Raw genomic sequence first — 12,869 nt, 5'->3', positions numbered from 1 at the left:
CATTGTAAAAGAAAGTTTACATTAAAAACATTGAATTTTCTGCTCCTCCCAATCCCAACCCCCACCCCCACCCCCACCCAAAAGTATTCAAGTCCAGAACAGCAAGAGGAAGGTCGAAAGAGGTATGAAGCTCAGAAATTGGATCGAATTGAAACCAAGCAAAGGAATGAAGATCAAATTTTCCCTGCCATTAATGTGGGTAAGGCGCATGATGAAGCTTATTTCCATTTCTAAGCTGGGACTGTTGTGAGAGAAATATTTCCTGTCAGTAACCCCCAACCAAATTCCAGATTTTGAAATTTATCTCTGTTGACCTCAATGGAACCTAGTCTTTGTTGTAAAAATTAATACTTACACACTCCCATATTGTGGGTCGTCCTCAAAATCAGCATACTGTTTGATTTCAAAGGTTCTTGTTTCTTTCCTGTTTTCTGATTTAGCTGTAGCACCCATAACATGCTATCCTCCTGCTGGAAGGTGGCTGCACAGATGCAGCCCATCTCCTGCTGCACTGTAATCCCATTGTCCATGACCCCAACATTAAATTGTTAGCTCCACCGCCACAAAACTCAAGCTTCTACATTCAAAAACTTGGAGCTTTCATCTGCTGCTAATAGATCCATTGACAGAGACCTCCTTTTCCCAGAGCAAATCTTGTACATGCAGGATGTAACTGGGATATGTAAGTATAGGGCATGTAACAATCTTTTCTACACTTAGAATCTCATGGCCAACAGTTATAATTTTATATTTTACAGGAATATTCTGTGTCACAATGGTTAAAATTCCAAGTGTAGCCTCATAAATTTGTAAGATAGCTTAAATGTGAAATAAATAATTGTGATTTGTGTGTTTGGTCAGCCTTTCAAAGTGTATAGATTTTTCAAATTATCTTGCTAGATAAAAGCCTTGGAATTATCCTGAACAATATTATTGTACAGACACTTATTGTCAAATTCCTCTGTCCACGATTTCAACAAAGGGACTTCCTTTCACTTTTTAAAAACATAAACCAAAAATGTTGGAAATGCTTAGCTGGCCAGAACTGATGAAAAGTCATCAATCTGAAGCATTATTTTTCTCTTCATAAATGCTACCTGACCTGCTGAGTAGTTCCAGCAATTCTGTTTTTATTTTGCACTTCCAGCATCTGCAGTGTTTTGCTTTTGGGTTTCTAATTATTTTAAATATGTCACAGCCTCTATTAACATAAATGGCCAAAGAGTTTCATACAAATGCTGACACAATAAAATATGTATACTGAACAGAAACACATTGATAAATGTGAAAAAGAAGAGCACATTCTCACATGTCACAAGTTTCTACTTAGTTACTGCTCTCCCAGGATCCCAGTATTAACATAACACCACAAGAATGTTGACCACACATGGAAATGGTACTGCATCCAGTCTCTATAATAGTGCACAAAATGCCAACAACACTTCCTTAGATTTATAGTTACAAACATGCTTGGAATTCCCACAATTTACATTTCCAGTTACTTGTCTGTGGCATTTAGGAAGGTTACCTTATTGCGGCAACAACAGTTGAAAATGCATCGTTTTGTTCATAAATCTTTAAATGTGTGTGTGGTATGTGTAATGCTATTGTTTGTTCTCACAGTAATCCAATAAGGACTGATTAATAACTCAACAACATTTTTTTATTTAAAATGTTCTATTCTAAAACTGCCACTAATATTTGATCTTTTAAAAGAAGAAAAGATAGGTGTGAGCTGAAGATTAAGATTAGTGAACCCATTTTCTGCATCTCTGCTGCCTGTGAGAGCTTTGTCCTTTGGGAACGAGTATCTGGAGATCAGGGATCTGCTGTCCATGATTTTCCTTCAGGCGTGGCTGCCAGGCAGTGCTTTCTGGCAGTGACGTGAACTCAGAAAATTGGCCCTTGTGAATAAAAACAAGAACACGATTTTCTCCTCACTGCTAGCTAAAGAAAGGAAGACATGAATTATATTCCACCATCTTGTGTGACTCAATAATGTTTTAGAGCTCAAAACAGCATATTAGTGTGTAAGCCGTGACTATTTATGTAGGCGATTGACATAGGCATTGTAGAGTGATGGAAGATAGCAATAAACTGCAGGGGGACTTGGATACAATTTAATGCAGATAAGTCTACACCTAGTGACATGAAATAACCATAATGATTATAATGATAATGGGGAAATGGCGTCAAAGACAAATCAAGAATTTGCAAGTGATGAAATAAAGAACCCTCAAGACATCAAAGCACAGTCAAGCTGCTATCAAGAAAGGATATAGGACGTTAGGTTACTTAATTTAGTGTGGATAAATATGAGTGTGATTGTGAACACCAATGAGAATTGCTGTGCTGAATGTCCCTTTTCCATAGGGTAATTCTACTGTATTTCCTCTGTCTGCTCTTTCAGCAACAGCATTAACCCTGATTAAGTTTGAAGAGGAATGTCACGTGGACATGTTAAACTTTCATCAGTACAGGTGTTCTTCAGCTTCATAGTTCTTTCTCCTTTGCCATGGACAGTCCACTGGAGCACGATAGGGCTCACATGCAGTGAAACTTACTGCCACAGTTTACAGCTAATTTTAATTAGATTAAGTTGGAGTGAATTCGTAAAATATGTTAATTTCTATCTAGTTAAAATTGAGCCACAGAATAGATCCAGTTTCCTTGAATTAGACTAACAATTCACTCTTTTCTTGTTTTTTAATTACTTTCCCCTGGCAGACCGACAATCTAAAGGTAAGCTTTTTCATTGTACTATTGCTCTTTTTCTGAAACTCCCTTAGTTAAGTACATATTAACTCATAAGATTCAAGGCTCTGCAGCATGGGGTAGATTAATTCTGCTGTATGTTCTATCTGAGACATTGCATTAAACTAAAACAAAAGCATAGGAATAGGTTCAGGGAATAGAATATGAAATATGTCGTGATGTTGTACAGAATTTGGTGTTAAAGGAGGAAATAATTCAGGTGTTATTTTGTCCTCAAGTTACAGCAGTAATGAATGAAACCACAGAGTGATGGAATATGAATTTCTGCTTATCTATCCAACTGTGATTAAGCTGTATCCTTTCCCATGCAGATGGAGAGAATTCACCTAGTGAAGGGCCAAAACCACGTAAATATGACTGAAAGGGCTAAGCAGTTACAGTAAACATTTAAAGCAAAGCTTAGGGAGTCTGGTCTGCAGTTTTGTCTTGGCGGAAGAAAGCTGCATGACTGATGCTGATATATTGTATTAATATGTTACACCTTAATGTGTTAGTACAAGCAATCCTACGTTTTCCAGCTACCCTTTAGTGTGATTGCCATTCTGTACTGTTATTGTTCAAGTTCAAGTTCAAACAGTATGCTCTGACCTCAAGTCATTGTGATTTGTAGATCACATTCCTGGGTATTTTCTTTACCTGCCTTTGTTCATTTTAGTTTTATCCCTTTTTCTAGTCCCAATAGCTGACCTAGAATGCAAAGCTCTTGCATACACGCCCAATCTGTTTGTTATCATTAGTGATCACATAATGTCTGAGCTCAAGAGAAGTGCACAGTGTAGAGGGATTAACAACCAGGAAAGAAAAGGCATGGAATACTGCACTTCTAAGTTTAAGTTCAACACTTTATTCTGCAATCTGTTATTGTTTTACTTTGTACTACCTCAATGCACTGTGTAATGAATTGAGCTGTATGAACAGAATGCAAGACAATTTTTTCATGTACCTCAGTACATGTGATAATAGTAAACCAATTTACCAAGTGGCAGTAAAAACTTTGTTCCTGGGGCAATGTAATGGTGAGGCACATTGATGGATTTCTCCATTGATTGTACAGTTTAATCTTGACACAGCTTGGCCAGCCCACTGCATGAGGGACAAAGGGCTTCTGATATTGAAACCCAGTTTGTTATGGTGCTTATTTAAATTCCTAAATTTATGTTGTATTTTGTTTTATTTATTCACCTTTAGGAAATCCTGAATTTATTGCTCCATAGCTAGTTGAGAAGTTGGTGATAAGACATCTTCTTGAATCACTGCAATCCTTGTAATGAAGGTGCTCCAATTGTGCTGTTGGGTAGGGAGATCCAGAATTTAGACTAAGATGAATGAATGGTGTTGGAAATATATCACCATTCCTTCGTCTTAGTCTAAATTCTGGACTAAGATACAAGGACCTGAGGGAATCCTGCAGGTTCCAAAATGCCTGTTACCCTTTTCTTTGTTGGTGACAAAGGTCAAGGGTTTGGGATGCAGTGTCAGAATGTTGTAGGTGAGGAACTGAAGTGCATTTTACTCTTACTCTATGCCTTGTGTCCAATTGGTTTTCCTGTATAACTTCAGCAGTTTACATTTAACAGAGTTTACTTTCACTCAATAGTCTATGAATTGCAGTTTTGTCTTGGCATAAGAAAACTGCACAACTGGTGCTGATATATTGTATTAATATATTACACTTTAATGTGTTCTTACAAGCAATCATACATTTTCCAGCTACTCTTTAGTGTGCTTTTCATTCTGTACTGTTATTGTTCAAATTCAAGTTCAAACAGAGTGCTCTCACCTCAAGTTATAGTGGTTTGTAGATTATGTTCCTGGATATTTTCTTTATCTTCCTTTGCTCATTTTAGTTTTATCCCTTACCTGACTGAACCTTTATGCAGTCATGCTAAATCTCCATTGCACACTTTTACTTTAAGTAAAACATTGCTATGATGGAGACGCCAATTTCCACTGAGGTTTCCAGACTGCATCTCTGATTATTCATACCATGGCATTTCACTCCCTTAAAATTTATTGCTTATTTACAGGAGTACTGACTGAAGCTCCTCTGATTCTGCTGTTCATCTAAATCCACCAGTAGAGGGGTGACATTTGCAATTTGCCAGGCACCGACTTGTGCATTTTTTTTCAGTTCTTTGTTTATATTTGGCCTGCAGAACTTTGTGACAGCATTATGAGTGCCCGATGAAGCCACTAAGTCTGGCTATCCAGCAACATTTATCACCAGACTTGGATTCCGGCTCTGGCACAGGTGACAGAATCTGAAGAAGGTCACTGCAAACTTACAAATATTAATTTGAATGGGCTCAGTAGTTGGCTGTTCTTGTGAGAATCCTTTGAGTTGACATTGAAACTGTTGAGACCTTGGTTGTAGGTGACTTCATTGTGGGTGCTGTCAATTACAAGAAACAAATTATATTCTTTTGGGATACTCAGAATTAATTTATGTCTTTCTGTCTTGGCTTTTAACCATCTGGATTCTCATTGAATTTGGGATTTAGAGCTGCTGCAGTTAATTTCAGAGATCATTTAATATCACTTAAAATCTCTCAAGTTTAGACAAATTTAAATTTGATTTTCTTGAAGGAGGTTGATAGTTAAGGGCATTAGCAACTTAAACCTCAACATCTTTCACCTTGCACTAAGGCAGGTATTGACTGACAGCAAATGAAAAGGAAGGGCAATGAAAATTAATTGAAACAAAATTGGAGGAATGTGTACTTATCTACAGCCCAATTTTTCTTAAACTCTGTACACAAGCTGTATTTCATTTTTCCTCAAAAGTATTAGATGATTGTTTATTAGAAAGACTTAAATTGCAGTAGAGGGGTCACTGACTGGATGGAAATGTGAGTAAAGAACAAAACAGCTTTAGCTAAAGTCACAGCTGAGATCTTCAGTGCTGTTGACTTGATCCTTGACCTTGGTTTTCATGACCTGCAGCAATTGATCCAGTTAATTGCCCATTTAACTCCTTCACTACCCTTTTGCCATTGTCCACATTTCTGGGAATGCCTTTGCTTAGTTTTCCCATGTTTTTAGTCACTTTTTCCAATCTCTCCTTGGGCTTGTCAGTCATGTTGAAACTTTGCACCTGTGACGTAATTTGGGTTTTTTTTCTTCATGAAGGCACTTTTGATGCAAGATACCAACCTTCTAGTAATAGATGAGATTAGTTTCCTGAGAGGATAAGTAGCTCAAGTTAAATTGTGAAGCTGTAAGCATCAGAGCGTATCTATACAGAACTTTCTCTTAGAAGTTAAATGGGTGAGGCCAACTCCATGACGTTATGGATTATAAGTAGATTGGACGGAGCTTTATATGTTGAATGGAATTTTCTCATTCCTTCATTATTTATGCTCAGATTCAGGATGAATGAGCTTCATAATGCTGTGTGTTTATTAAATAGTTTGGCCAATGTTGATGTAGTTACCAGACCATACCAGCCTGTAGTATCACACAAATTTTCAGTCCCATTCACAGAACTATTAGGAATTACAGTAATGAAGTGCTTTGAGAGTTGGTTATGGCTAGAATTAACCCCTGCCTGAGCAAGGACCTGAACCCACTGCAATTTGCCTACCGCTGCAACAGGTGTACAGTGGACACAATCTCACTGGCTCTCCATTCTGCTTTGGAACACCTAGACTACAGCAAAACATATGTCAGACTGCTGTTTATCAATTACAGCTCAGCATTCAACACCATCATCCCCTCAGTATTAATCATCAATCTTCTAAACGTGGGCCTCAGTACCTCTCTCTGCAACTGGATCCTCAACTTCCTCATCAGGAGACCACAGTTAGTATGGATCAGTTGTAACATCTTCTCCTCACTGACAATCAACACAGGTGCACCTCAAGGATACGTGGTTAGCCCACTGCTCTACTCTGTCTACACTCATGACTGTGTGACTAAGCACAGCTCAAACGCCATCTATAAATTTGCCGATGACACCACTGTTGTTGGTAAAATCTCAGATGACAATGAGGAGGCGTACAGGAGTGAGATGAATTGGCTGGTTGCGTGGTGTCGCAACAACAAACTTGTACTCAACGTCAGCAAGACCAAGGAAATGATTGTGGACTTCAGGAAGAGAAGTCGGGAGAACACGCACCAGTCCTCATTGAGGGTCAGCAGTGGAAAGTGTGAGTATCTTTAAGTTCCTGGGTGTCAACATCTCAGAGGATCTGTCCTGGGCCCAACGTGTTGCAATCACGAATTAGGCACACCAGCGGCTCTGCGTCGTTAGGAGTTTGAGGAGATTTGGTATGTCACCAAAGACTCTTGCAAATTTCTCTTCATGTACAGTGGAGAGCATCGTGACTGATTGCATCACAGCCTGGTGTGGAGGCTCTGATGCAGAGGATCATAAGAAGCTGCAGAGGACTGTAGACTCAGCCAGCTCCATCACAGGCACAACCCTCCCCGCCATCGAGGACATCTTCAAGAGGCGATGCCTCAAGAAGGTGGCATCCATTGCTAAGGACCCTCACCATCTAGGAGATGCCTTCTTCTCGTTACTACCATCAGGGAGGAGGTAAAGGAGCCTGAAGACCTACACGTAGTGATTCAGAAAAAGCTTCTTCCCCTCCACCATCAGATTTCTGAACAGTCCATGAACCCATGAATACTGCCTCATTATTCCTTTTTTTGCACTATTTATTTTGTAATTTATAGTAATTTTACGTCTTTGCACTGTACTGCTGCCACAAAACAACAAATTTTGCATCATAAGACACTGATAATAAATTTGATTCTGATTTTGACTGAAATGTTGGAAGAGAATTGCCAAACAGCTGTGTTTGGTATTTCTCTTTCAGGATGGGTTGAAGATGTGTTCTCGAGCAGAAGTTTTGCCATTAAGTTGGCCAGCAGAAGTTACAGGACTAGCAACGAAGAATATGACTCAGGGCCAAGGTAGTTTTCTGCTCCAAGGTTGTGCACTTAAGATACGTGTAGTTTTCATTGTGCTGTCCTCCCTGTGATCAGTAAACTCAGCCCAGTCTGGGCATTGAACGTGGCATCATTGAGGCTTGTAAGGCTCTGTTTTTCACTTCATTATGTCTCTGTACCTATAATTCAGATCTGATGCCAATGTAACTTTTGCAAAACTAGGCAAGCATTTTGATTTTGAACTCTATATAGCACGGAGTACCTTGTAGTGATATGAAGCTGTGTGATCCAGTGGCAAAGCAGGTAAAATGAAGATTGCTCGCCACACTGGCCAAAGTGGAAGGAAGTTTGTGTCTTTCATTGGCCATGTCCATCTGGCCAAGTTCATTTTCTGAGCCTAGAGGGTGGGCACTGCCAGACTCCTGGGCAGTGGATGACGATCTTCTCTGACTTCCGCTCATCTACGTCATGCAATTATGCTGCATAGAGTTAATTCCAGCAACCAATGTTGAGACGCATCATCATAAAAGCAGAAAGAGCTGGAAAATCTCAGCAGGCCAGGCAGCATCTGTGGAAAGAGAAACAATTAAAGTTTCAGGTCAAAGACCTTTCATTAGAACTTGATTGTCATTGAGGTTCACCATCTCCGGCTGAGATCTGCTGAGCTCATTTTGGGTGTCTTCTTCCCAAATTGACCAACGAGCTAGCACAACATCAATGGGAGTAGCTGCTGGGACTCCATTGGTCTTTTAACCCAGTGTCTGACTGGTCAGTGCATTGGTTTTGATTTGAGATCATTGGTTTTGATTTGAGGTTAAAGGAGAAATGTTAAAGAAACACGAATAAGAGTGTAATTTTCAACCTCATGAGCAATTCAGTCACTGCTGTCACACACAACTATACACAATTTTCATTCAGTTAGTTTCACTTGGATAAAATCAAGTAATTTGAACAAAGGTTGGGCATGCAGCAATCCATTCTGATAGGCCAATACTTGATTGGTGAACTTTAAAATCATTTACTAAATGTTCAAAATTTAAGGCTGCCTGAAAAGGTCTCTGTATTTGGACATACAGTATGTCTTGGGAGATGTGGCTCAGTAGCACAGCTAGTAGAGCTACTGAGTCACAGTGTCAGCAACCTGGGTTCAATCTTGACCTCCAGTGTTGTCTGTGTGGAGTTTGCATGTTCTCCCAGTGACAGCATGGGCCTCCTCCAGATGCTCCAGTTTCCTCTCACATCCCAAAGATCTGTGGTTGCTAGTTACTTGAACACTATAAATTACCACATGTTTGTAGATGAGTACAAGAATCATGGGAGGGGAAAGTGTTGATGGGAATGTGAGGAGAGTAGATTACAAGGAAAATTAGTGCAGGAATGGGAATGTTCTGGGAGCCAGCATAAGTTCAATGGGCTGAATGGCCACTATCATGTTTTAGGTAAATATGGAAATATTCTGTTATATAATGATACAGAATCACAGAGAAAGGTAAGTATGGGAAGTTATGTCTACTATTTAGTGAACCAGTAAACAGAGCATAAATTTAGGAGTAATTAGATGAATAAGTGGGTGATTAAAAGAAGTAACAATGACTTTGATAGTTTTTATTCTGATTAACCTGCTATATGCAGATATTCCTTGATTTACGACCAGTTGATTTATGAATTTTTGTTTAACAGCATTGATTTTTAGGGTACGTCTTCAATCTACACAGCTATTTTTGATTATAATAAACAGCACGCCACTTGCTGTGCATAAGAATACATCAACCAAAATTCCCAGAGTTCATTTTGCCAAACCTATTCAATTTCTGAAATTTTGCTTAAGGATATGATTTGTACATCAAGGAATGTCCGTCAATGAAAATTGATTCTGTTCTTCATAGACTGCATTTCACTGACAAACTAGAAAGCTGATATTATTGAAAACAGTCATTAGTGTAGAGTTATTTGGAAGCCACCTTAATTGACAAATTGGTCAAATTGTGATCATACTGATTGGTGAGCGTATTTCCGTTTCGGTAACAATGACTTAATATTCTTCTCTTAATTTCTTATATTGCAGAGCCATATACCGTTGGATACAGCCAATCTAGTCTAATTCATCTAGTGGGACCATCTGACTGTGCGCTGCACAATTTTGTTCAAGGAGGTATTGTACTGGTCCATCTATTATTGTTGATAAATATCCATAAAGTATTGCACATTGTGGGAAGAATGTAGGAGACACAGAAGATTTATTTTACCTGTGTTGACAACTAAAGGCATTCAGCCAGAGATCCGACATTGGAGTATGTCTTCAGCTTATTAAATTTCTAATTCATTGGGACTTTGTCTAACAGTGCAACCAGCAACAGAAGTACAGAGATATCAATGGCTTAATTTTGTCGTAAAGCTATAGTTTTTTATATATAATGCTCCAATACATGATGATAATTTCTATTTTTATATTATAGTAAGGTGACTCACTTACTGGGAATACAGATTGCAGCATTTGGCAAGGTGGTGTAGGGGGTTGGGGGATCAGTTGCAGGCTTAGCACACTTATCCTCATATTGTCTAATCCAGAGAACAAAATCTTGGAACATTTACCTTTTAGCGACCATAACTCAGAGCAGTTCCTCCTTTGCAGTAAACTGCAAAATAGAGCAAAACCAAGATGATTGAGGTATAGACATAAACACAGGATGCAGCAGCCTTGAGTCACTCTCAATTGTGTTTATGGACAGTAAGGATGAATGAACTGCTTTATTAGGATGGATGGACTTAAATTCTCCCACAACTATATGAGGTTTTGTGAGCTGTTTATCAAGATCTGAAGGTAAGGTTATCATTCATGAATACCCAACCAGAATGATGATATAGCAAAACTTTCATGATAACTTTTGCACATTGTTTTGCATGTGTGCAAGGTGACAAGCTGTGCTTCACTGAAATGACTAATACTAGATTTATCATGAGGACAGTGTGACCTGTTGCTATTTCCATATTTAGCAATAGTACACATCTGCGTTCTTTTCAGGGAGTTAGTTCCCACAACTTGATAGAGTCTTGTATCCTCCCCTCAGAAGCATAGGAAAATCAGGCCTGTTAACTTTCAAGGGACGGTTGGATGGTATCCTGTGCTGCTGATCTGGCCGTTGGATTACTACTTTGGGTACTTGTCATCAGTGCTGACAGAACTAGGTTGCTGATGTATGTTGATTAAATCAATGGGTGCATAATAACCAGTGAATCATTTGGAATAACTTAGTATTGTATGGATATCAGTTCTTTTACTAATTTTATCAGATGCAGGATCACAATCCTCAGTGATTTTAGTGTGTGGCTGAAAGACAGCCATTAAATAAAAATTTAACAAAAAAAAATCATTAAAGCGTAAGAACTTTTGGCTAAAAGTAATATCCTATTTTCTAAAGGAAAATATTAGCCTCAGGGAAATTTTAACCAATATTAAAATGCTATCAATTTTATTATGGCAAGGAGACCCTTAATGTGGAGCTTCAATGCCCCTAAAGAGATATTGACCAGGAATGCTGCTTTGCCATCCATTAACAAAGGGCTAATGAGGTCCCAAAGGCTCTCAGGCAGATCTGACATTATGTTGTTCCAATAGAATAGCTCTGGAACACAAGGCAATGCTTCCAGGCATTAATCATACTGCGGTGGTCGAACATAGTGAGAGAGGCTTGACTTGAGGGATTCTATGTCAGGAACAAAATTGACAGTTAAAAATAAGTCACAATTGTCAAGGGTAACATTTTCTTTGAAGTATAAAGTATATCCCTGGACTTCCCCTTTAAATTAGAAGCATTGCTCTCATTTTATTGATGCTACAATTATCAGTGAACTTTCCTCTCAAAGCTGTTATCCTAAATGAACCCCTGCGTTCTCATTGTGCTAGAAAGAAGCCTCACTGCATTATTTCCTATTCTAACCCATTTTAAGCTGGAAGAGGAACTTGATAACCTCCCCAAGTCTCCCTTGTTCACACTGCCACTGGACTTTTGAAATTCCTACCTTTTATGTTACTTAGCCATTACTTGCTCTATTTTTTTCCATTCCCCTACTGGCAATATGGACTTGCAATCAAGTGAAATAAAGGTAAAGAAATGTCTTTTGTGTTCAATCATTATGTATTTCAGTATTCTGGTCATTGGTGCAACTGTTCATGCTTGGGAGTTTGACATTTCCTCAGCTCCTCATTCTATGCAGCAGAAATAATAGGCATCTTAAGAATGTAAATGCATGTTCCTTATAATCCTGTAATTCTGCCAGTTTAACTGCAGTTTTAATATCACTGATTCAAAAATAAGTTGCAAATGATCATTGGAATTTCACTCCCAGGAGTGTCAGCACTTCAGGAGAAGTTGGCCACAAGCAGGACTATATTGACTTGGCTAGGCTCCAAACTAAATATGATGAAGAGCACATTGTAGTTGTATGGTAGTAGTCTGCATTGTTTGCAGTGGATTGAGATGAAGCATTTTATGGTTCCCTCTGATTCCCACTTTTGGAGGTAACACACTAATCAAACACCTTTCTCCAAGTTGTTGGAGTTCAAATAAGAGAACTTTTTGAAATGATTCCAGCTGGCACTATGGTGGATGCCTCTAAGGTGACAAGCTGTCTTTCAATGTTCTCAGCCTTTTTATTGTTTAATATATAATTAATAGACAATTAAAACAGGATTACCAACAAAACAGCCTGCCCTTTTGTGTTTTTATGTAATGCATCCATTATTTGCAGTTTTGTCACAGTGAAAAATTTTCTGCTTTTTCCAAAAGAATCTAATTGTCTTTGAAAGTGATCTCTAGTGACGAGATGATAGGGTGATCAGGAAGTCCTGACTAGTACCTTTTATTTCTTAGATAGGTGGTGATCTACTAAAAAGTAAACTGAAAGGTATGCTAAATAAATGAATTATTATTCAATGTAAAGAGTGCCTTTAAAAGGGGGCACTTTTCATTAAAAAGTAACTTCTGATGGTTATGTGCTTGCTCAATTGGATTGACAAACCCTGTAATTACTTCTTATTTGCTGAAGTTTTGCCTGGAGTGTACAACTTGTCTCCCCAAATATGGTCAATAACAAAATGCTAAGAAAATGACCAAAATATATTATTTAATGTGTCTTCTGTATTCCCACTGTAACAATCCTGTACACAAGATTTCCATTCCCCCCCCCCCCACCCCCAG

The 12,869-nt window shown here is 38.5% G+C and overlaps 1 protein-coding gene across 3 annotated transcripts in view; it reads left to right on the top strand.

Moving 5' to 3' along the window:
• The window catches only part of acot7 (acyl-CoA thioesterase 7), a 184,188-nt gene that overhangs the window by 62,518 nt on the left and 108,801 nt on the right, over positions 1 to 12,869 (top strand). For 2 of the 3 annotated variants that reach the window (XM_052039373.1, XM_052039375.1), the window contains exons 5-7: positions 85 to 199; positions 2,728 to 2,742; positions 9,737 to 9,823. In XM_052039373.1, coding sequence (XP_051895333.1) covers positions 85 to 199; positions 2,728 to 2,742; positions 9,737 to 9,823 — 217 coding nt within the window. The remainder of the gene's footprint in view (positions 1 to 84; positions 200 to 2,727; positions 2,743 to 9,736; positions 9,824 to 12,869) is intronic. The other variant, XM_052039374.1, reaches the window with a different exon arrangement.

This window comes from Pristis pectinata, chromosome 26 (assembly GCF_009764475.1).
Source record: "Pristis pectinata isolate sPriPec2 chromosome 26, sPriPec2.1.pri, whole genome shotgun sequence".
In the NCBI taxonomy this organism is placed as follows: Eukaryota; Metazoa; Chordata; class Chondrichthyes; order Rhinopristiformes; family Pristidae; genus Pristis; species Pristis pectinata.
The sequence above is the reverse complement of the archived record's forward strand: the minus strand, read 5'-3'. Positions and strand labels throughout refer to the sequence as shown.